Below are 26,124 nucleotides of genomic sequence, written 5' to 3'. Positions count from 1 at the left end.
GCAAAAAAGTTATCGTGTCTTGAATTAGACAACAATTTGGCAAAACAAATGCATTGGAGATGGTTGGAGATGACACAAACTTTCTTTTGGATCGTAAGTTTGTCTCACTTGTCTAATAGGCTGTTGCTAATATTTGTTGGTTTATCTAATAGTTGTGGATTTGTATAGTCCTCTGTTTTAGGAGGTTGTTTTCATCTATACACTCTCAAAACTCCCGGTGGCAGACTATTTAAGTACTAACACTCCACTGAATCTGCTATACCAGCCTAGACGCTGTTCCTCAGCGACTCACTCCACTGTTTTTTTTATTAGACAGCTCGCTGGTTTAAAGCTCAGCACTAATAATAATCTTCAGACTTGTGTGCTGCTGCTGCTGATTTCCCTCAGGAACAAACCACTCCCACTGCAACAGCCTCTGAAGCACTAGTGCCAAATACACAAACATGCTTTCCGAGATGCTATAAAGGCAAGTCTTTTATGCTTTATATTTGATCAGGTTCGAAGGACAATAATATCACACTGGGGTTTCTAAAAATTATAGTGATAAAAGTTTTAACGTTGTTACTGGGTCACATTGATTTCTGCTTTCTGTAAATAATATTTAAGCAGTGTTTACATTTGTTAAACAAGTTGACAACATCAGGGAACTTTGCTCGGGGACTCTTTTTTTCATGTTCATGCTAATTATGCTCTTATACAAGAATTAGACATTCACATCATAAATGAAGACATAATTTTTCTGTTTTAGTTGACAATTGATACAGATACTTTCTGTGATTTATGTCAGAGTGATCAATAAAGTAACATTTTTTTACTACTTACTAGATGTGTGAAGCTCCAGAAATTTCTTCTTTAATTGCTTTAATGTTCGATCTCACAATAGTTATCACAATACTAGCAAAGTAACAATAAAAGTGTTCGTATTGAGCAACAAAATTGTAGCAACCTCAGTTTTATATGGTTGAGTTTATTCTGACCAAGTTTTTATTTTATTTTATTAATCATTGGTCTCGCATAGTAGCATACATTTAAATTATGATAAACACCATTAAAACCACACACACAGCACATTAATACCATGGTAAAAATATAACTATATGGTTTTTCTATAGCCTATTTGTATGAGGAACAGTTGTCTAAAATCATTCAGTATAAATGAACACATGCTACAGCCTAATCACAAATACACAATTACTGAATATACCATTAATCTTTTATTAAAATTCAGTGTGAATATCCAAAATTTCTGCTACAAGAAATGTGGCATGATTCAAATGAGTCGCTGTTTCGGTCCGCTTTTGGCGCATAAACATTAAATCTAACATTTATCTCTTCATATCGTTTTATCCAGGAAATTATATTGTGATAATTATTGTTATCAATTTATCGTCCAGATATTTCCAACATTTCACTGTGCGCAATTACCTCCAACACCACCACTCCCCGGCCTAATCGAAACCATACTGAACCATGACACCATTGGGTTGTATCCAACCAAACCGTGAATTTTGTGAACTATTACACCCCTTGAATGGTAGTGGCTATATATAAACACAAAATAAAAACAAATTTGATGTAGTATCTATTGAAAATGATCGGAAGATTAAATAAATCATAATTTTGATAAATAATTTACCATATAACTTATATTTCTCATTGTAGAATGCACAGTCTCTGTGAGATTTATAGGAAGATGACTGAGTTCTCTGGTAAGGCTGCTGTCATCCTGTCATCTCTACACTGAACAGCCTCAATAGAAATAAAACCCTATAAAAGCCTTTTATGTGTGTAAGAATAGCTGTTGTCTTTGAGTACTCAGGCAACATTCACATAAGAGTGTGTCTGTATGTATGTGTGTGCATGCAGGAGTGCTGCTCTGTAGTGGCATGGGTGATCCATCATTCTCTACCCTGGTCTGATGCACACACACACACACACACGCACACAGAGAAACAGCTCAGCAGAAGGGTTCTCTCCTACAGTCGTGGCCACCAGCTGGTACAGAGAAGGTTTCCCTCTCCTCATCACTCTCTCTCTGTATTCCTGCTGGGACTCCCATCAGAGATGCCTAGACATGCCGCTGGGCACAAACACACAGCTCAGACCAGAAATGCAGGCACATCAACATGGATAGAACCACAGTTGTGTATTTGCTTGATTTAAATACACATTTAAGATTATTTGTAATTTTGGCATTTTTTGCAATGATTAAACTTTCATAAAACCACTCATTAAATATTACATTTACATTTAGTCATATAGCGGACTCTTTTATCCGAAGTGACTTACAAATGAGGACAATGGAAGCAATCAACATCAACAAAAGAGCAAAGATATGCAAGTACCACAGCAAGTCTCAGTTTGCATAACGTAGTACACGTAACAATAATAAAAATAAAACAGACAGAATAGTAAAAGAATAGAGCAAGCTAATGTTGAGATGTTGGGCAGGTCATTTCACCAGGAGGGAACATTTAATGTAAAAGTCTGTGAAAGTGATTTTGTGCCTCTATGGGATGGCACAATAAAGCAACATTTACTTGCAGAATTCAAGTTTCTAGAGAGCACATAAATGTGAAGTAATGAATCTAGATAAAGGGGTGTAGAGCCAGTCCTGGTTTTGCGGGGCAGACATTAATGCCTTAACTATTAATGGAAGTACTATAACGATATCAGTAATTTTGCAATTATACCACTTAATTGTTCTATATTATTTTCATTTTAGAATTTAATATTCTATGGCTGTCAAAGATAACAGTTACAATTTAAACATTTAAGGTGGTTTAGTTGTCTTTATATTTAATGAAGTTAGTTGTAAATGTTTACAATTTAAAATAGAAATTGCAACCTTGAAACCAAGATTTTCCTTTTTCGGTTGACCGAAGATTAGCAGATAAATAACCCGAAAGAATGAATGCATGAAGTCCATATTCCTCAAAACCTTGCCTGACTTTCTGCTCTCATTTGTGCTCCCCAGTCTTTCCTGAGGGGCTAGAGGCTGGTGCTGTGTGCTTGATGAGCATTTGATGAGCGTTGAAAGAGTGTTTCAGTGACCCAGTTCAGTCAGCGCTGCTCCGCTGATGGTGCAGAACATCCTCACGCTCTCCGTCTCACCCTCCATCATTCCCGCTCTCTCCTTCTCTCTATGCATTCTGCTGATTAATAATTGAGTGTTTCGTTTTTTGTCTGCGCACGCTCGGGAAAAACGATTAAAAGAGGGAGCAGAAGCGGCAATGATGAAGGGGAGTGATGCAGAAAGAGAACAAAAAAGCAAGCAGCCTTCGTGCTGCGTTTGAGAGCAGTCAGGAGCTGCCTCATTAGTCCTATATACACGATGTAGTGTGTGCATGTGTAGGATATTCGTTTATCCAGAAGTTTGGAGAAGTATGGTTGTACTTATATGATTGTGGAAATACATCTTTCAACAAATGTGGACTTTTAAATAATGTTAATTAATTAAGGTATAATGTATGAAGGCTACTCAACTAATGAATATGTAAATGTGAAACTTTGAATTGAGTTCAAATTATAGTTGTATCTTTATATGATTTTGCTAAGATAAGAAATACCTATTGCAATATACAACCTGAACGTCAGAGCAACAAAACGAATACTGAAACTGTACTACAGAAATATTAACACTGGTGTTCTTTGATGCTATTTTTACTGCAATCCATAACAGCCACACAAGATTCCAGCAGTTTGTATGAAACCTAAACGTAATTCTGCGGTGTGATACGAGAGACACCGGTTTCAATTACGAGCTTTCCGATATACAGATTTGCTTTGGATGACGGAGAAGATTAGGAAAAAGAGTGGCCTTGGTTCTGGAAGTATTTTTCTCGTAGGAATTTTTTCAAATTATAATTTATGAACCAAACCAACCAGCTATGAGGAGATGCAAAACATTACAAAATTTGATTTAAAGAAAAAATTATTAGAAAATCTGAACATGAAAATAATCATTATAATTATTTAAGAATTGAAGCATTGTTAAGCATCCTATTGAAGCATTGCGAAAAAAAATATTCATTTAAAGTTGGTGATTGTATGTATCATGTATGTAATCATTTTTGTGTTATTGCAAAATATTAGGGATGTGCGCAATGACTAATTTGACTGTCGTTTAAATGGAGGTTTTGTATCCGACTAGTCTAAAAGCAAGAACCCCCCAAAAGATAGTAAGAAAAATATATATATAAATATATGTGTATATACTGTAATAGCCTACATTTGAAACACTTTATGCATCACATTGACAAATCCCACAATGGATTCCGCTAAACATAGGTCACAATTATGCCATAGGCTACTCTTTCCTTGCATTATCATTTGATTTTAGGCAGTTGTTAAAAAAAAAAAGAAAAAAAATAGAAGAGCACACACTCAACCTCAGCCAATGCTTATTTATTAAAATCACATAATTCGTCATCTTCATATAACGTTAGTCAATAATATATTAAAACACAAGACAAGAAGATTTGGGAATTTTATCAAGGAATATCATTAAAACGGCTTCTAAAAACATACTTCGTCATGTAGGCTATATCATCTAAAAACTAAACGAAGACGAAACACAATAAATGATGTCATTGCTTTCAGAGGCGGATGCATGCTGCTGTTTGGGAATGTAGTTGTGTAAAAGATATTATACAGAAATACTTAGATGACAGACTTTGCTCAGGAATTTCAGAACGATCATAACAACATTTCAGATGCTCTGGAATGAGATCACGCAGTTTTGGAACTGATTGATCTGAGCTGAAAAATAAAAATAATTACTAAATCCAAGATTTGGTGATTTAAAATAGCATAACAACCTGACTGTTGCACTCTAATATTATAGACCAATCAGAATTGAGTATTCCAATGAATCGTGTGATAAGATGAAGATGTACAAGGAATCTCAGTGCAGACAAAATGTATTAAATCGGATGAAAAACAAGCACTATTAAAATGTGTAATAATGAAGTGTGCAGTGTAGTGTGATAGCTGGGTTATTTGCTTCATGTTAGGAGTGTCTATCAGCTCATAAACCCCAGCACTGCTTTGGGCTTGTTATCCCACTGGAGTGTGTATCGGCCGTTCTGACTCAGTGATCAAGATGTCCGCTGCTCATTGGATTGCTCCTCTTTTCACATTTCCACTTTTAACACTTGCTGGAGAGGCAGACATGGAGCAGGGCTCGCCGGGAGCTAGAAGGACGTCTCTGGCGTCGACCCAGCATGCCTCCGAAGATGTCTTACATTTCTGAATGCTCTGTGACCTGAAAAAAAAGGAGTGTTAAGGGGGATTGTGTGTCAGTGTGTTATTTCCTACACACACACATAAATCAAGCAGTCATATTTCAATTGGCATCACTTCCAAGAGGAAGAGAGATGGTGTGTGTTTCACACTTGGCCGTTTGGTCACTCTGTCCACTGTTTTCCTTATGTTGTCTTTTTTTCTTTGCAAAGGAGTAAAATCACAGAACAAAAATTGATGACCGTGTTTACATTAAGCATTGATGTTATGTGCATCTGTGTCAGCTACTTTTGCTCTAACCATACAGCAAACCAGGCCGCATGTTAGAAATAAGCATGTTTTGTTTCCTTTTGAAATCTGTGTGACATTTTTCTTTCTGTCCCACAGTCCGGATGACATTGGCACGTGTTGGTACATTCTGCTTTCTGGATCGGTCTTCATCAAAGAGTCCATGTTCCTGCCACGCTCCAGGTATGTCTCTTACCTGAATGCCATCAAATATCAAACATTCACACTAAGAAATGAGAAAACACACCCTAAATACCCTTTCCATTATCCTGTTATGTGTGTTAAGCTTGTACCTTCCTTCTTTCTCTAAAAGTTCTCACAAATAATTTGTAATTTGAACATGATTTGGAACTGATTTGGAAATGTAAAGCCCAATTCTGAATAAACAAAATATGTAACACTGGACCTTAAGAAGAGTAAATATCCATCTCGGTGCATGTCCTCATCCTAGTTTGCAATTTAAATGGTCCAAATGTAGATGCACACATCAAAAAATGTGACTGGGACCAATTTGGTTAAATGTGCATTTAATGAAAGTACCTTCAAAGAGCCACTGTATTTTTTTTATTATTATAATTTTTATTATTATTTAGTTAAGGGACAATTTTTGCAATATGTTTGGAATTTCAGATGCATTATTTGTATTATTTTTTTTACTTTTATGAGTATGTTTTTTTTTTGTGTGTGTGTTTTTTTTTTATGACCCCGGTGCATATAGATAACATTAACATTAAAGCCTAAAAATCTAGATCAAATATAAAATGTAGATGCAACTATACAATAAGGGAATGTAAAAAAAGACATAATAAAATTTAAAATAAGGTTAAATAAAGCAGCACAAGGCAAATGACAGATAGAGTGCAAATCAATGAAGTGAACAATAGTGCAGATAAAAGACTTTTAGTGCAAAAAAAAGCTTATTTAGTCTGATTAAAGTGACAAAGGGCTCAAGAGCAGTTATTTTATTTAACTACCTGATGAGGTAGGCCGTATGAGTTGTTTGAGTTGGCCAGTGGCTCCAAAACTTTTTCAGCCAGGCACCGGTTTTGTAGGGAAAAATATTTTCCCTACAAGTATCTTCAATCGCGCAATCTAGAGGTCTGTTATTGATACAACCACAACTGCTACAACTGATAACGGAGCGCTCAAGCTGGTACTGCTAGTCATGTTGAGGTAATTAAAATGTCAAATTTCTATTTTGTGTTCAATTATTTACTTATCAGGCAAGTAACGGCATGATACCAGGGACAGTTATGCAGTGTAGTTTGTTCCTCATTATTCATTCTAAATGTATTTTGACTGTAGAAAATGTGTTACATAAATACATTAAATGTAGAACATATAAAAAAGTGCATAAAAATCATAAACGCATAAAAGTGAAACTAGGACAAAAAAAAAAAAAAAAAAAATCCTATCGTGCATCCCTGCTTGAAAGAATCATAATTTGAATACTTTAGCAAGAGCACATATACAAATGAAGACCACCGTGTTTATCGAGGATCAATATTTTGCACACTACAATCTAAATGTAGTAGCATAGAACTCGGCGTGACACAAATGAAGTGTACATACAGAAAGAAACATATTGACTGGCCGTAATTTAAAAGCATAGCAAGCTGTACAAAAACACTTGACAGAGATGCACTAGAATTGGCTTGCAGTTGGGAATATGTCATTATATCACCATGGCAATGAAAAAAGCAGGTCTCTCCCTCCCTCACTTTCTCGTTTGGCTTCATGGAGAGAGCTGTGATGTGTTGCTCCTGTAATAGACTGTGACTCTAGGTGTCCAGTGAATGAAAACCAACAGGACAGCGGTGCACTTCATAAACAATGTCTTGATAGCACTCGCAAATGGCCATTTTTTTTTTCCCCCAAGAGGCATCACAGCTACCCTGTCTGCTGATTCTTGTCTGAGACAGACCAGATCTGTAGAAACATCTTATCGACTTCTTTCAGTACAACGCCAGCCAGATATTTTCTTCCAGTTTCTTTCCAAACAAAAACAGTCTCATTTGAATGTAGATTTTGGGTAACGCTTCTGTTTAATCGCACCTGCAGCATGCAAGTGTTTAAATGCACAGCATTAAAAGCATTATGGTGTTCAGAGTGCTGGGAGAAGTCAGAGTTGAGTTTGAGGTGGCAGTACCACCTGGTGCTCATGCCAGTACTTAGGCAACAAGTCCTTTAAAATGGTTTTACAGGCTTAACTACCAACAATAGTTTCTATTGTTATAAACTCTGTTCAGTCTGATCCTCAACTAAATCCTTTGTTTTCTTATTCCTGGCTGCAAGAGTTGAGAAAACATTAGTAACCACAGTTTCTAGAGATTTTTACCCGTGCTTTACCATGATACAAATATGGCATACTGTCTGTTTCAACAGGGAACGTTCTCAGAACTTTGGCTAATGTTCTAGCAAGATTCTGTCAAAGTTATGAACATTTTTCCAGTAATGTTAATAGAAGGTTATCAAAACTTTAGCCCCGGGGTAGGCAAGTTCTGTCCTGGAGAACCGCAGTCCTGCAGAGTTCAGCTTCAACCCTAATCAAACACACCTGAACAAGCTCATCTGTGTCTTCAGGATTACTGAACTACAGGCAGGTGAGGGCTTTTTTCAGAGTTGGAGCTGAACTCTGCAGGACTGCAGCTCTCCAGGACCAAATTTTGTTTCTTAGACTTGTTTCAGAAGCACATTCAGAAGTGATCATGTGATGTTTGCAAAATTATACAATTGAACGTTCCATTTATGTTACAGAAATGTTTTCTGAAACGTAAAAAAAAAAAAAAAACATTAAATGTTCAGAAAACATTCATAAATAACCTTAATAAGTATGTTAGGAAAATGTTCTTAGAACATATTTTTGTTAGCTGAGACACTTTGATGTGGTACAAGGTACTAAAGGAGTTTTCACTACTAGATTATGTACTAATTTTTTTTTTTTTTAATGATTTGTACTAAAGTTGTACATGTCCCTCATATTTTCATTGCACTATGGTTTAACAAAACAAACCAGAAACTTTTCAATTGAATTTACTTTAGTAACATGCTCACATTTTAAATTTTTATTATTCATTTACAGATAAAAAGTTTTGCTAAAATGCAAGCTTTTAAATTCTTTCAGTTTCAGTTAGATGTGTTTTTTATTATTATCTTATTCCACTTAACCACATGTGAACTCCCAGGTTGTTTTCCCATGGAAGTGCTTTGAAAGCCTTACTGTTCCTCCCTGAAGTGATATGAATTTACTTCATGAGAATATAATCTGAATCGTCTGATATGTGACTCAGTCCCAGACGATACAAGTTACTCCCCTACATGTTTTAACATGCCTCATTTGTCGTTTAGCCACATTTTCTTAACTCACTTTTAGTTATTATTAGTGGTATGTTTGTGAACTTTAACTTTTTGTAATTGTTAATTGTAATTATAATTAATTATGATTGTACAATTTTGGGGGGGATTATGAATAGTGCTTTTTTAAATCGAAGGTATCTTTCCATTTTTTTTTTTTTTTTTTTTTTTTTTTACTCTTTACTATTCCCCAGGTTGCCCTTCAGAGTTTGTCTGGGTGTTTCTTGCTCTGATCACTACAGGTCTTGAGTTAAGTTGGGAGGTCATGTTGTTTGTGGGTGGAGGTCAACCCCTCCCTCTTGGCTCCACAGGAAGTAAGAGGCAGGCAGGAATGTTGGCTTCAGTCGATCACTACTGACTCTCAAGAGCGCACGTTCCCCAGCGCATACTCTCGTAAGATGAAGGCAGTAGACGGAGCTGTCAGAACAGAGTGCAGTGTACGTGAAGTTGGATTATCATGTGGCGTTCAGGATATCATGTTAGTGTTTAGTGTGGTAGCAGTGTGTGGGTATGAATATTAAAACACATTTGAGGTAGAAGTGATTTTCAAGAAGCCGGGAATGTTTATGGATTTCATTGGACATATTTTGTAACAACTCTCTCATCTTCAGGTACATCTGTTTTTTATTTATTTGTTTTTATACATATTGTGTACTATTTTCGTTTTTAAGTGCACAGTTAGATAATTGTAAGAATTTTTTTTTTTTTTTTTTATGAACAAACTTTCCAACAAATAACTATTTATAGGACTTTACATATATATTTGAATTAATTAATGGTATTATAATTGTATCTGATTATAATGCTGGTTAAAGTAATCAAGCCTCAAGCATCTTGATCCTTGCATTATATCAGTTTGGGGTTGATCTGGTGCTGCTGAAATGCTGTTTACTTTGCTTTATGTTGCCATGTGTCTGCAAGTGCAGATCTGGGAGGCAGCAGAGCTGTTTAGCACTCACTGAAGCGTTACAGTAGAATCCTGTTATTGCATTACCATTCTACTGTACTTCAGCATACCCTTAAGCCTTCCAATGTGTTCCTTCTCCCCTCTGACTTCCCCACTGACAGCACTTGCATAACTGCTCTTTGATCTTTGCTCTGCGTAATATGGAGAGATGAAAAAGAGGCTTATTTACTTTGGAGACCCCTATGTTCTCTGCTTTATGTGAGTGCCTGCCACGTTCGTCACAGAATCACATTCCAGACACCCGGAATGTTCTGTAATATGGAATCTGGGAGTTCAGTTCCCCAAAGAATGTGGTGCAATGTCTGACATATGATTTATATGAATGCCTTGTGTTAATATAATTTTTAAGGGTTTTTTTTTTTTTTGTTTACTGGCTTCTACAGGGAATGATTTCTTTTTTTAGACTTTGAGATTCTATAAGCCTGATAAAACCTTTCTCTTTTCATTTAGTGTTTTTTTTTTCTTCTCTAAGCACATAAAAAAACAAACAAACTATATATATATATATATATATATATATATATATATATATATATATATATATATATATATATATATATATATATATATATATATATATATATATATATATATATATATATATATAATTTTTTTTTTTTTTTTTTTTTTATTATTGCATTTTGTCCAGGTGTCCAGTGAATGGAAACCAACAGGACAGCGGTGCACTTAATAAACAATGTCTTGATAGCACTCGCAACTGGCCATCCCCCCCCCCACCCCCCCCCCCCAAGAGGCATCACATCTACCCTTTTTTGCAGTTTAAATTATACTTGACTTTTCAATGCGGTTTCCAACTATACCCATCCTTATCATTATCTATATCGTGAACGAGTCTTGAGGTTGTGTATTTGAATAGAAGCCTGTAAGAGAAGTCAAACAGCATTACAACACTCACACAGTGCTCATTGTGTGTGGTCTTAGAATGTATTTAGAGGGAACCGCACCTGTTAGTCTAACCATATTAGCTAGTTACTATATCTGCCAGCTGCACTTCCACAGTAAACCTTACAGTGTACAAGTATCTATATAATAGTAAGTGTTGTTTTACTAATGTAAACATTTAAAGCAGCATGCAAATTATCATTGCAAGAAATTATGTTTATGTGTAGAGTTTTTTTCTGTAGTAAAATCAGCCTTGCTTTGTCAGTCACAGTTTTCTGAAGTCTATGTAGCGGTTTTTCTGACCTCTCACCCAGCTAAACCGATGTAAGCATGTGTGTCATCTTTGGACCACAGTGTCACCTGGCAGCTCATTCAGCTGCAAAAAGTGTCTTACAAGCAGCATTAATGGTAAATGAACACCAGATGAAGGGTGGCGTGTGCAATCGGCACCAAACAGAATTGGAACCTGTTTAGTCCCATCCCAAACTCACTGTGTTTTTATGCAAGACTAAGTTGAGATGGTTAAACAAATTACATTTTTGTTTGATTTGCACATGACCTCTAACCAATTTTTATTTTATTTAATTTTATCTAATTTTTCTCCTTTAATTGTTTTAGTGACATTAAGTTTTTCCTTTTTCCTATTTATTTTCTTTTTGCTTTTAATGTAGTAAAGACAGACAATTATTGTGTGAAGAAGAGAGGGAAAGGAGTCAAGAAAGTAAAAGTGAAGTGACGTGGCCAAGTGTGGTATCCCATACTCGGAATTTGTGCTCGGCATTTAATGCATCCAAGTGCACACACACACTCCAGTGAACACACACACATACCGTGAACATACACCTGGAGCAGTGGAAAGCCAATGCTGTGGCGCCCGGGGAGCAGTTGGGGGTTTGGTGGCTTGCTCAAGGGTCTCCCCTCAGTCGTGGTATTGAAGGTGGAGAGAGCGCTGGTTGTTCACTCCCCCCACCTACAATCCCTGCTGAACCTGAGACTTGAACCCACGTCCTTCAGGTTACAAGTCTGACTCTCTATCCATTAGGCCAGGACTGCCCCAGAAATGCTATTCTCTTACTTTGTGAAGTCCATAAATGTGACCCAGGACCACAGTCGTAATGGTCAATTTATCATTGAGATGTGTACATCATCTGAAACCTGAATCAATAAGCTTATCATTGATGTATGGTTTGTTAGGATAGGGCCATATTTAGGCTAATATACAACTATTTGAAATCTGGGCGTGCAAAAAAAATATAAATATTGAGAAAATCGCCTTTAAAGTTGTCTAAATGAAGTTCTTGGCAATGCATATTATTATTACTAAAAAATTACATTTTGATATATTTACGATAGGAAAATGGACAACATATCTTCATGGAACATGATCTTTACTTAATATCTGATAAAAAATCTGTCATTTTGAGCCATACAATGCATTGTTGACTGTTGCTAGAAATAAACCTGTGCTACTTATGACTGATTTTGTGGTCCAGGGGCACATATTAATCTATTTAAAAATGTTCAGGCATGTCCACCTTGAGTCAGTATTTGTCTTTATCTTGTGTGGAACTCCACCTCACTTTCCATTTTCAATAGAGTTTTTTGTGTTGCTACTCAAACGCTTCATCACTTTGCACTGTACTTCTTTCATTAGGCCGTGATGTCATTTGGTGGAATTTTCCAGTCTGGTCGTAGTTTCTTTCCCAGTGGAACCTTACTGCCTAGACCAGGAACACTGCCACAAGTGTGTGGATATGTGCTCCTCCGACTCGGTTTCTGAGCACGCTTTCATTCCCACAGAATCCCAGGATTCCATAATTGGTCGATGCGGTTTATAACCTTTCTCTCTCCTGTTCTTCTCCTCTAGTTTTGGGAAAAGGTCTGCTGGGAGTTTACGCCGTGGATGCGAGTGCATCGTTCTGGAGCCATCCGAGATGATTGTGGTGAGTAATCATGTACCAGCTAATCATCTTGACTTCAAACTCTTACTAATCACACTATGTAATTGCTGTTTTGTGCTGTAGTTTCATTCCTTTTCCCATGTGGTTCCCACAGTGTGCTATGCTTTTACCCCCAGGGGTACACACAAGGTCAGATTTGACATTACATTGGCAGATAAGAATTTCAGCTCTTTCCAATGCATTGAATAAAAGCCCTTTTCTGAAGAAAATGTGATGGCTGGATAGAAAATAATGGTTGACCTTCAAACCAACTGTTACTTTGCACATGAGCTGACTAGTTTATTTAGATTTTTTTTTTGATGGTCTACTTCTTCGAGATAGAAACACTATAAAATGTTGTGCATTTGACCACAAAGACATGTCTTATATACTATAAATGCTTAAATGCATTTGAAATCACCCCGACTATGGGCTTTGTGAATGTTTTAACATACTACAGTAAGTACTTAAAATCAGTGTTGAGGGGTTGAGACTGATTTTAATTGTGTGCTTTCTAGTTTTGTTTAGCATCAGGTGAGCCAGACTAAAGTTACATTTTGAAACCACTTCTTTGATGATAAATAGCATATAAATGTTTCTGTACCCCTACACATCTGTCTCTTTCTCAGTTTGAATTTGGCATCTTGTTTACATTTTACCACAAGCAAATTTCATTGTGGATTCGTTCCTCTTAAATTACTCAGCCCACTGCGGTTAATGTTCGACATGGCCTTAATTCAGTGCTCTCGCCTTGCCAAAAAACCTAAAACGATTATATTTAGGAACCCAAGCACTTCTGTGCGTCCTAATATATTCCATATTCAGTTCATGATGTATGTTCATGAGTAAAGAAAGACCCTTCGTATCTACATTTGCAGCCTCGGATTTGGTTAAGCTCTCGGGGTGGCATGGAAATATGCCGACATGTGACTCAATGTGCTCCTGTATATGTTTCTGCATGCTGAGTACACTACTGTTCAAATGTTGGTGGTCAGTAAGGTATTACAAAAATAATACTTTAAATAGAAAGAACACATTTATAAGATCAACAGTGACAGTAAAGACATTTCAAATGTTGCAAAATATATTTGTTAAAAAAAAAAATTCTGTTAATCAAAGATATAAATCAAAGTTCCAAAAGAAAAGGCAGTTAAAGTCTTTTCAGCATTAATTATAGTAAGAAATATCTCTTTAGTGCAAAATTAGAATTTTAGAATGCTTATTTCATTTTTAACATTGAAAATCTAGCATTGCCATAATATATATATATATATATATATATATATATATATATATATATATATATATATATATATATATATATATATATATATATATATATATATATATATATATATATAATGAGCAACAGTATTACTTTTTTTAACTGATTTTTGGCCAAATACTGTAAATGCCACCTTGGATGAGCATATACTTTTTTCAAAAACAAAATCTTGCCTACTCCAAACTTTTGAACAATATGACATGACATATCACAACACAGTGTCATTATTTGATTAACTAAAATGAAGCCAAGATGGAAAAGCCATGTGTGACAAAGTTAGGACACCCTATGATTCAGTTGCCTGTAGATCCACTTTAAGCAGCATTAACTTTAAGTAATTATTTTCTGTATAGGGCTTTTCACACTGCTTTAGTTCCAGAACTAAATGTACAGTACTAAAGTACTGGTACGATTTTGCGCGACCTATTTCCCAGTAATATTTAAACGATTGCAATTGCACTTGGGCTGCATGATTAATCACATGCTATTCATCTGCAAATTTTGAACGCGATATTGCGTAGCTTGTCAGCGAACTACGGCTCTGTCTATTAAGTGTACTAAGGATGTGATGTAAGCTGGTCGACAGCGATGTAACTTGTGCACGGCATTCAACAACGTTAACAAAGAAGAATAACGTTAACAGCAGGAGGATGGAGGACGCTGTGATCGCAGCTGTGTTTTGTTTTGTTTCTCGCGGGGTTTCACAATAATGGACATGGAATGTTGACGTATACGTAAAGCAATTGAAAGAATGGAAAGGAGGATTAATAATCTCCAGCGACAACTGGCAGTGCTACATTTGCTACAAGTGCCTGCACTTCAGCATCCATATATTTATCGCTGTTCATCATACTTGCGAAATAAGTTGACACAATGTTTACAGTATGTTACATGGTGTTTCAAATCATGGCGGGTGAGAGTGTTTTCAAACTCATCCGGCCAATCAATGTATACTTACGTAAAGGGTAGTACCAGTTGTGCTGGTTATACCCTGCTTCGGAGTAGGAGCTAATTTGGTTCTCGAAAAAGGCAGTCTGGTACTAAAATCGCACATAGTTTCACATTTAGTTCTGTTACTATGAAAAGGTTCCTGCGGTGCGAAAGGCCCTTTCTGGAAGAATTTTGGCCCACTCTTCTTTACAACGTAGCTCCAGTTTTTTGAGGTCTGTGGCATTTTTGTACACAGTTTTCACCACATGATTTCAGTCAGGATGAGCTCTGGACTATGACTGGGCTATTTCAGATTATTTTTTTTTTTTCAGCCGTTCTGTTGTAGATTTGATGGTGTGCTTGGGAACATTTTCCTGTTGCATCACCCAATCTTGGCCAAGCTTTTGCTTTTGGACGGATGTCCTCATATTTGACTTTAGAATACTTTAGTATACAGAGGAGTTCATGGTCAACTCAGTGACTGTGAGGTAACCAGGTCCTGTGGCTTCATACCAAGCCCAAAATCATCAGCCCTCCTCCAGCATTTGTGACTGTTGGTATGAGATGTTTGTGCTGATATTCTTGTGAGGATTTCACCAAACGTGCTGCTGCATTATGGCCAAGCATCTTCAATTTGGTCTCATCTGTTCAAAGGGTCATTTTTCTAGAATTTAATTAATTAATTAACTAAACTTTAATTTAACCAGTAAAAAAAAACAAAAAAACAATTAATCCAGAAAAAGTTCATTTGGAACAACAATCAAATGGATTTCACAGGGCCCTATAAGTCTTTTAAAAACATCTGCCAAATGCATAATTGTAATCTCCTGTTTGGGCGATGGCAACTGTCCTCGACAGTTGATGGTGCCCTTGTTGGGTAACTCATCTGTTATTACTGGCCAATGCTGCTCTGTAATTACGGGCCAAGGCAGGATATAGATACTGCACTCTCACTCGCTCACACCGCCCAATATATTCCCACTGCATGCGCTCGCCGGCAGTTGCCATAGCAGCAGTTGGTACGGTAGCAAGAGATTTGATGTGTAATCCCAGAGGCAGAGTGGGTGTGAAATGTGAGGCTGCAGCAAAATAAGGCAGAGGGATAATAATGTCACTTTTTATGGCATAATGTCACAGTGGCCAGCCCTTTTTATATGCAATTTATACCCATCATGTGTATGATGATGCCACCCTCGTTCACAGTCAAAGACCCGCCAAGAACAGTTTACACGTTTTAGGTGCCACAGTGACAAAATACCCAGCAAAGATAAAGAATACATATTGATCCGGTTTGGTTTTTGCATGTCTGCTATTTGAACTCTTAATTTCAAGGATAAATCCGCATAACATGCATAACTCGTCTCCGAAGGCGCCTTGCAAGCTGCTCCTCTGGAACTGCATCTCCCTTTTTCTACCTTTCCTTTCTGTCTGCCGTGTGCCTCTCTTTGACGTAGCTGTTTGAGGCTCGGCCCTCACACACATACACACACACATTCTCACACACACATACACAGACAGGTTCGCACACCCACTTCTATTTTTAAACAGCGCCAGCAAGGGGGGGGGGGGGGGGCGTGAGGAGAGAGAGAGAGAGAGAGAGGGAGTCTCACTCAAATTGCTTCTCCGTTTGCAGGTGGACTATATGGATGAGAATGAGGAGTATTTCCAGCGGCAGGCATCGCACCGACAGTCACGCCGAAGGTTTCGCAAGATCAACCAGAAGGGCGAGCGACAGACCATCATCGACACCGTAGAGCCATATCCCACCGGCAAGCCGCCCGTTGCACGGGGATACCATACGGTTAGTCATATGCTTTAACTCTACCTGTATAGTTTCTCTTTTGCCCCTCCCCCTGTATGACTGGTCACTGTTCCTGGTCCTCACCTGTCTGGCTTTGCTTTCCAGTTTGTTTACATGCTGGTAAATGTGTCATTGCAAAAGCTTCTTTTTTTGTTTGCAGTGTTATTTATGCATAGGGATGGATGGTATGATTAAATCTGTTAAATATTACAATTTTAGAACATGGTATCATAAATATAGTCATTTGCACTGGAATGTGCAATGAATGATTTATGTATTAAATAATCATATAGTTATGCTTATCTTTTGGATAATTCAATAAATTCAACAAGAAAGGATGCATTAATTTGATCAAAGTTTTTTTCAAATAAATGCTGTTCTTTTGAACTATTTAACAAAAAATCCTAAAAAAAAAAAAAAATTACCAATTTTTTCTGCAAAATATTCCAGCATTGATGATAAGAAATGTTTCTTGAGCACCAAATGAGCATTTTAGAATGATTTCTGAAGGATTATGTGATTATATAATTAATTTTTGCAATAGATTTTTGTAATATTTATACTAATAATTGGATGACCCAAATAATAACTTTATATACATATATTAGAGCTTTATTGATGTAAAATGGTCTTTATTTGGATGCAAACCAAAAATAAGATTAATTTTTATTTGTTAAACAAATGTTATCTGTGCACAAACTCAGTATTATTAAACATTCTATTCAAGAGTCTTGATTCTGACTGAATTACATTTAAAGCTGTAAAAAAGCTAATATGTGCAAGTTCATCTCTTTTTATAACTTTTATGTGCAAATATTTATGCTTATATATCTATGGTGTATAAATGGTGCAGGAAAAGCAGTACCACTTGATGCATTTCTAAAGTTGCGAGGTATATTCTGTCATACCATCCATCCAGCACTGTCTATGCATAATGTTGGCTAGTAATATATTCAGTGTATTCACTGCCGAAGCGAAACATAACATAAGCTGACATTTCTTCACTATAACCAGTGCAGTGCATCAGATGCACACCAAAATCTTCCTCTCACAAAATTTACGCTACAGGAATATTATGTAAAGCTTTAGATAGCTGGAAGTCTGTTGGGCACTCTTTTTGGTAACATTAACCACTTCTCTCTTCCTCGTATGTGAAAGGAACAAGATTTCTGTCTTCTTCCTATGAACTTTGCTCTGCTACTATATTTGCATTAGTTCTTCTGTTACTGTAAGAATACGTTCATTTAGCTAGCGCTGCCACATCCTCATGTGGTTGTGTTCATCTTGTGTCTTATCTTCTGCCTCAAAAGAATATTCTGGGTTAAAAACAACTTATGCACCATTGGCAACATCTAAAGACATTATCAGTTTGTAAAGATTAACAGAAAAAAGTATTTACAGTTAGGAAGCTAGAAAGTGTGCAGCACCGTAGATAATTTTGCAGTTATTTCAAATACTGTTTTTCGCCGACTACAGGTATATGGTAGGAAAGCATGCATTATGGATATAGCCTATGACTTTGAAAAAAATGCTGCTCAAAACTAAAGCCAGCATTGTACATAAAAAAAAAAAAAAAAGTTCTGAGTTTTTATAAAGCATTTTCAGGTTTATAATGGGTGCTGGGTCATTATAGAATGTAGAACTTTCTTCAGCTTTCTTCATTGCTGCCTCTTTTAAACTAATGGACAAAAAAATCAAGTTGGCATCAAATAACCCTCATGCTTATACCTTACTTTTGGACTATTCTTTCAGTATCTTAAATTATATTTTTACCAAACAGCAACGCAATTTGTTTGTGCCTGTATGTGCAACGTGCTTTCCTTGTTTTCATGATCACAGTTCATTTTCCTTGTTGTGCTGTGGTGGCTGATATATGGTTTCTCTGTAGGTGTTAGCTGGTGTTCTGCCTATGTGTTTGCAGTCAGTATGTCGTGTTGGCTGAAGATGTGCTGGTGTTTTATGCACTCAGTCCCCACTGTGCTCTGGCCAGGTTGAGAGTGAGAATCCACTGTTCTGCTACCATCTGTATATGTGATATACTACATCGAGCCCCAGCTGAGTAAAGAGACAGAGCAGGGAGAGAGAAAGAAAGAAAACATTTATGTATTTGTATATTTACCTTTGTTCAGACTAAATAAAAGATTCAGATATCCAATACTTACATTAGTTATAAACAATAGTTTTTTTTTTTCTCTCTCTCTACACACAATCAATAACTGTTACACCCTGGGCTGGCACCAATTTTTGAGACATTTTAAAGCTGAAGGTCAACTTTATCCTCTTAATATATCCCAATGCTAACTCTTGTTTTTCAAATTTGTCATTAATTGCTAATTATTTTATTTTGATAACATATTACTAATGCATACAATTCATTTTATATTGTATTTTTGTTTTATATACATTTTTATTTGCTGTTGTGTTATAAGTTATTTATTTATTTCATACTAAGACAAGCAAATGTAAAAAAAATAAAATCAGGTCAGTTTTGATGTGTCTTTCCCTCTGCACCTTGCACCTTGAGAGAGAGAAAAAAAAGGTTTATTCTACTGAATCTAATAACTGACTGACACAGATGTTTCGTGAATGTTCAAATCTGGACCCTCACGTGGACACATTCCTTATTTTTCTCCCCCAAATCTGCTGCAGTTCATTCCCAGCATTCCTCCCATTCCCCCGGGAGAGAAGCCAGTGTTCCCTCAGCTTGTTTGGAAATCTTGTTTTGTTTAGTACAACAAAATACGTCAAGGATCATTGAGCTAAATTGTTTTTCCCTCGAGATACATTAGAAGGGGCCGCCAGATGATTCCCACCATTGTATCTTCTCAGCTGCACAGTTTTCCCAAACAGCACCCTTTTTGTTGTTATGGTCTGTGGGAAGCGATCTGGACCCTGTTTTTGTTCTCAGTTCAGTGGTAGCTGGCTAAGAAAGTTGACAGTAGCATCTTCAAGAGGGACCGCAGTGCATTGGATGTTAAGCTGACGGGCATTCCAGCTAATTCGGGAGTTTTTGAGAGCGCTTCCACAGTGGTATTTCCATTCTCAGACATAGCCGAAGGTGAAAATTCACTTCACAAACATTATTTCATGTATCAGCCTTGAGTATCTCAAATAACCTTATAGAGACTTGCTGACTGACATTAATTTGATTCCATTTCTGGCACCAGGGTGAAATAATTGTACTCTGCACTGCCTGCCTCACACAATTGAACTCAACTGAGTCTCTAAGCTTTTCATTCAATTAGCTGACTTTACACTCATATCACACGTATGATTGTGCTGTAAACACCCCATGAAGTCAACATTGTAATTTTAATTAATTTAGATCCGTTAGATCATCCGTTTTGTAATAACTCAGAATTTACAGTCTTTTTCTGTCTCCGTAGCAAGTACTAAATTATGGTTCAAAACCAATGTAAACTAAAGCTTAATTATTTTTTATTAAAGGAAAATGGCACCGTTTTTCCATATTCCACTATGTTCTTCCCTCAACTTAGACGAGTTGACATGTACTTCTCCCGTCTCAGTGCGTGCACTTAATTGCTGTAGCGTGCGGAGCACTTCACAGCACTTCGACCTCGGCGCAGTATTATCATCACTCCTGAAAAACTCCCCCTCTCCCTATGTCTTCCGTTAATATAACCAACGTGAGGAGTTTCCTGGACTGATGATATTACTGCATCGAGGTTGAAGTGCTGCGAAATGCTCTTCCGCCATACATTATAGTTATCATTTTGTATTCATTCAGAACATTGCCACGTTTTATTTTGAGTCACCATACTTACTCGTGTAGCTACTCATGTAACCGTCTTTAAAAAGGGAAAACATGGAAGTGTTTGGTGGCTTCTAAATTCATCCTTGTTTGGATCCTAAGGAATCTGGTGCTAAGCTAAACGCTGGCACGTGCTACAGCAATTGAGATGGGAGAGGTACGTATCAACTAATCAAAGTTGAGGGAAGAATGTAGTGGAATACGAAAAAACGGTGGCGTTTTCCTTTAAACGATGAAGCCATTCAATAACTGCTCTTGTCAAGCTATTTCATGGAATCTTTCTATTAAATTTGTTTGTCTGTCAATAGTGACTTTAAGACCAGTGAACACTGACTGCCTTGTCATTGGCTTACACTGGGTACCATTTTGTCTCTATAAATCTGTATTTTTCCCTTTCTCTCTGGTACTGTGGGGCTTTAATGATCATGAGACTCTCACTCAGTCAATGAATGCCATTTTTTGTGTCTCCTAGGTTGCTGATCATTGCATTTCAGTTGTTCAATAGTAAATTACCTCCAGTCCTTTGTATTTGGTTGCATAATTAGCTGCATTTCCGTTCACCTGAAGTGGCCGAGTTCCCTTTTTATTTGAGCTTTGTGGCTTTTTATTTCAGCATCCGCCTCATGTTTCTCGGCCGTGTGTGTGTGTGTGTGTGTGTGTGTGTGCACTACCCTCTGTGTTTGATAGCGTCTGAGCTTTTATAAAGGATGTGTCCCTCTCTTCTTCCCGTAGTATGACTTGCAAAGTGCCTAACAGGGTTTGTCTGAGCCTGCTCTGCTCCTCAATAACCCAGGCTGATAATAACTCTCCTCTTCTCTGCTTCTCTCCTCATACTGGCTCCTCCGCAGGAATGCGTTAAGGCTCAGGTATCGTACTTATTCACTATTTCTGTTCATCTGTGTGTGTCACTTCCTGCTTAGCTGTGATTATGTATTTTATGTGTGTAGGTTTTATCTGTGTGTGCGATAAGAGTTAATGGCCATGTGACCATAGCGGTATGGCTTATTCGTGTGGATGTGATTTGTGTATATTAAAGTTGCCAAATTAATGTTTGGTCTAACAGTGATGTTAAGTGGGTGATGCTATACTGCAAGCCTTCATGTTACACATTGAGATTGAGATTGAAGATTTTTATTTTTAAAAGTAATATATGAGTGGCTCTTGCTGGTGGAGAATTTGTTGCTAGAATTCCAGAGGATTTGCTATGCTATGCTAATAATGTTTATTATTGTGTTGCTATGCAGTTGCTAGGGTGTTCAGGGTGGCTGCTAGGTGGTTTCTTACTGGACCAAGCCCAACGAGTCCCTAAATATGGCTTGGACCCCCCTTTAAAGTGATGATTTGTTTTGTTTCTAGTTTTGCTTTGTTCTGCATTGATATTTTATGGTTTTGTTTCAGAACCAACATTATACACATACTGGCCACCTTATTAGGTACACCTTGCTAGAACTGGGTTGGACCCCCTTTTGCCTTTAGAACTGCCTTAATTTTTCATGCCAATCTCCCATTCCACCACATCCCAAAGGTACTCTATTGGATTGAGATCTGGTGACTTTGGAGGCCATTTGAGTAAAGTGAACTTATTGTCATGTTCAAGAAACCAGTTTGAGATGATTTGAGCTTTGTGACATGGTGCATTATCCTGCTGGAAGTAGCCATCAGAAGGTGGGTACACTGTAGTCATAAAGGGATGGACATGGTCAGCAACAATACTCAGGTGGCTGTGGCATTTAAGCGATGCCCAGAGTGTATCAAGAAAATATCCCCCACACCATTACACCACCAGCAGCAGCCTGAACCGTCGAGACAATGCATGATGGATCCATCCATGCTTTCATGTTCTTTACGCCCAATTCTGATCCTACCATCTGAATGTCGCAGCAGAAATTGAGACTCATCAGATCAGGGAAAATGTTTCTAATCTTCTGTTGTCCAATTTTGGTGGGCCTGTGCGAATTGTAGCCTCTGATTCCTGTTCTTAGCTGACAGGAGCGTTACCCAGTGTGGTCTTCTGCTGCTGTAGCCCATCTGCTTTAGGGTTCGACGTGTTGAGCATTCAGAGATGGTATTCTGCATTACTTGGTTGTAACGAGTGGTTATTTGAGTAACTGTCACCTTTCTATCATGTCTAACTGGTCTGCCCCTTCTTCTCTGACATCAACAAGGCATTTTCATCAATACAACTGCCACTAACTAGATATGTTTTTCTTTTTTGGACCATTCTCTGTAAATCCTAGAGATGGTTGTGTGTGAAAATCCCAGTAGATCAGCAGTTTTTAAAAATACTCAAGCCAGCCCGTCTGGCACCAACAACCATTCCATATTCAAAGTCACTTAAATCCCCTTTCTTCTCCATTCTGATTCTGGTTTAAGCTTTAGCAAGTCATCTTCATCACATCTAGATGCCTAAATGCATTGAGTTGCTGCCATGTGATTGGCTGATTAGCAATTTGTGTTACCAAGCAATCGAACAGATGTTACTAATAAAGTGGCCGGTGAGTGTATATTGGACATCAACTGGCGACCCATATACAGTACAGACCAAAAGTTTGGACACACACACCTTCTCATTCTGAGAGTTTTCTTTATTTTCATGACTATGAAAATTGTAGACTCACACTGAAGGCATCAAAACTATGAATTAACACTTGTGGAATTATATACGGAATTATATACATAAAAAAAGTGTTAAACAACAGAAAATATGACATATTCTAGGTTCTTTAAAGTAGCCACCTTTTGCTTTGATTACTGCTTTGCACACTCTTGGCATTTTCTTGATGAGCTTCAAGAGGTAGTCACCTGAAATGTCTTCCAACTGTTTTTAAGGAGTTCCCCGAGAGATGCTTAGCACTTGTTGGCCCTTTTGCCCTCTGTCTGCGGTCCAGCTCACCCCTAAACCATCTCGATTGGGTTCAGGTCCAGTGACTGTGGAGGCCAGGTCATCTGGCGCAGCACCCCATCACTCTCCTTTAGGGCTGGGATAAACGATTATTTTTTAAACGATTAATCTAGAGATAATTTTTTCGATGCATCGATTAATCTAACGATTCATTTTTTCAGACTTCAGACTCACAACTTGATGTCTAGCATTCAATAAAAAAGGTCACCCAAAATACTTGTTAAGAGCAATTGAAAGAATACAGTAACCAATGTAAACTTGAGGGCTTTAAGCTAATACAGAGAGTGCTTTTCCAAAAAAAAAAAAAAAAATTAGCCTAACAGCGGGAGCCAGCAGCCTGTCATGGAGAAGAAAAAATCTCATAATGCTCCACGTGAAACTTTGGCGTTCCGCCCTTTTTCTATCGTGTCTAATGATTTTGGTTAATATGCACAAGGGAGAGAGAGAGAGAGAGCAAGAAGCGCTTGTGTTTGAAGACTGTGAGTGTGCGCGCAGCCGGGGCTCTCTCTCGTACACGCCCTGTCAGGCGCAGCAGTCATTATATTCTACATCACTCACCGATCAAATAAGGCTTTGACAGCCGCCAAAAAAAAAAAGATCAATGCAGAAAAACCCCTGGATTGGTTATATAACGAAAATGTTTTTTAGAGAAATAAAAACAGGTCGACGAATCGATGCACATAATATGTCGACGTCATCGATGACCTCGACGTGTTGTCCCAGCCCTACTCTCCATCTTGGTTAAATAGCCCATATATATATATATATATGTTTATCCAGAATCATCCAGAATCTTGCAGCTCTAGTTTACATATCTAAATGCTGCATATAATTAATTTAAATAGAAGTTTAAGTTTAATTTCATACAAGTAAAAGTTGATTTCAAAATGCGCATTTTTGTCTCGTGTCTTGTCTTGTCACACCCCTAATAACTTCTATAGCAAAATGTAGCTACTTCTCATTGTGAATGTTAATGGTTTACTCTTGAGGTCTTATTGTAAAGTGACATCGATTGGTCTTTATAGTCTTTTGCACATCTGTGTAAAGTGTTTAACTTAATATATTTTTCTGTATTGCTTTATTGTATTTACATTTTTATTTATTTTTGTTATAAGATAAAAGTTATTTAACCTGTTCTACAGTATTATGACCTTTTATTAAACTAAATTTCAATACCATGATAAAAGCATTAGCAAATAATTGCAACAGGAAAATGTTATGCCGGAATATCCCTAATATATATATATATATATGGCTGGCAAAAATCATAATTGTGATAATTTAACCATGTATTAACATACTTTTACAAACAAGCTGCATAATCTGAGTGTCATGTAGCATAAATGGTGCAGGATGAGTTATGTACAGTTTAAAGGTAATTGTTTCGCTAACAATCGATTATATTTGCTGGTCCTCAACTAGTTCTGCTTCAGAACCCAGATTACACATTGGACATCAAGCGGTGATCCAGAGTGATAATTAAGTTTGATATTTATGGAAAATATTTTGTATGAAATACATACAAATGTATAAAGAAACCTAGAAAAAATAAATATCAAATTTTATATGAATATATTTATTACTAATATACCCAATAATTAGCAAAATAATAACTTGACATAGTATGATATGGTATAATAACATGGACATATATAAAAGCATAAGCAACAACAGAAGTGTGATTTACCATTCATACTGTTCAAACTAAAATTCTGCTGACTTATGCATTATTTCTATTTTACGGATTTACTTTTAATTAGCCATATGACAGTTGTATTTTCATCGAAATCCAAAAAAGTTCATTTAATAGCATGACTTATATCATCAGTAACCCACAATTTATTTGAACCGTTTGATTCAAAGCATTTTCTCTTATTTATTTTGCTATGCACGATTAAATGTTCAGTTGTATTTGCCTCGTTTGTTTCATTTATATTCCCGATGACCCTGTCAGAACAAAATTGCACTAATTGAAAACATCTGCCATTCGGGATTTCATACTGTAGCTATGCTTAATGGTGCTGCCCTACAGGCTCAGCCCTTTTTAAACGAACAAGTGTGCATGTAAGATTTGTGTGTGTTAATGTGTTTATATGTGTCTGTTTTAGCGTGTTGTTTGATGCCCTAGGCCTGATGAAGATTGCTGATGGTAGACATAGCTGCCGCTGAGCTGATACTTGTTTTGCGGTAATTAGATTCAGTGAGGAGTGAAGCAAAGCGATTGAGAGATGGAAAGTGTGATCGTGTGTGTTAAAGAGTGGAAAAGAGTGAGAGAGGGAGTCTTGTCAGGTGTTCTTGTGAAGAGTCTGCTCTATTTTTAGAGCTGTCCTCAGTGATGGCTGCTGCTGCAGTATACGGCTGAGACACAAAAGGCCAGCACTTAAAAAGATTTATACCACTATAAGCACACACATGCACACAAACATGCAAAGCTATCGTATGGCTTTAGAAGACTCTGAATATAATGTACAGGGTTGTATCTGTTATGGCCCTCTGGGTTTTATACTGTCACAAATGTATTCTGGTTAAGAAATCTCACTAAACATGCCTTGTTTTGTTCATATTTACAGCATGACTCTGTAGAATGAAAATGATTTGTATTTCTGCTCAGCTAAACTGTCCATTACAGTTAACAGTTATGACACCAGCTCCGTCATAGCTGTTATGACAGTTATGATAGAGCTGATGGTTTAAACCACAAGGATGTTTCAAATGATTACAGCAGGGTGTCGTGTCCA

At 37.1% G+C, this 26,124-nt stretch overlaps 1 protein-coding gene across 2 annotated transcripts in view; it reads left to right on the top strand.

Moving 5' to 3' along the window:
- LOC113075126 (rap guanine nucleotide exchange factor 6-like) overlaps positions 1–26,124 on the top strand; it is a 43,854-nt gene that overhangs the window by 3,181 nt on the left and 14,549 nt on the right. The window contains exons 3-6 of one of the 2 annotated variants that reach the window (XM_026247862.1): positions 5,632–5,715; positions 12,624–12,699; positions 16,545–16,712; positions 21,333–21,350. In XM_026247862.1, the coding sequence (XP_026103647.1) occupies positions 5,632–5,715; positions 12,624–12,699; positions 16,545–16,712; positions 21,333–21,350 (346 nt within the window). The remainder of the gene's footprint in view (positions 1–5,631; positions 5,716–12,623; positions 12,700–16,544; positions 16,713–21,332; positions 21,351–26,124) is intronic. The other variant, XM_026247863.1, reaches the window with a different exon arrangement.

The sequence above is a fragment of the Carassius auratus genome, unplaced genomic scaffold, assembly GCF_003368295.1.
Source record: "Carassius auratus strain Wakin unplaced genomic scaffold, ASM336829v1 scaf_tig00016409, whole genome shotgun sequence".
Lineage (NCBI taxonomy): Eukaryota > Metazoa > Chordata > Actinopteri > Cypriniformes > Cyprinidae > Carassius > Carassius auratus.
The sequence above is the reverse complement of the archived record's forward strand: the minus strand, read 5'-3'. Positions and strand labels throughout refer to the sequence as shown.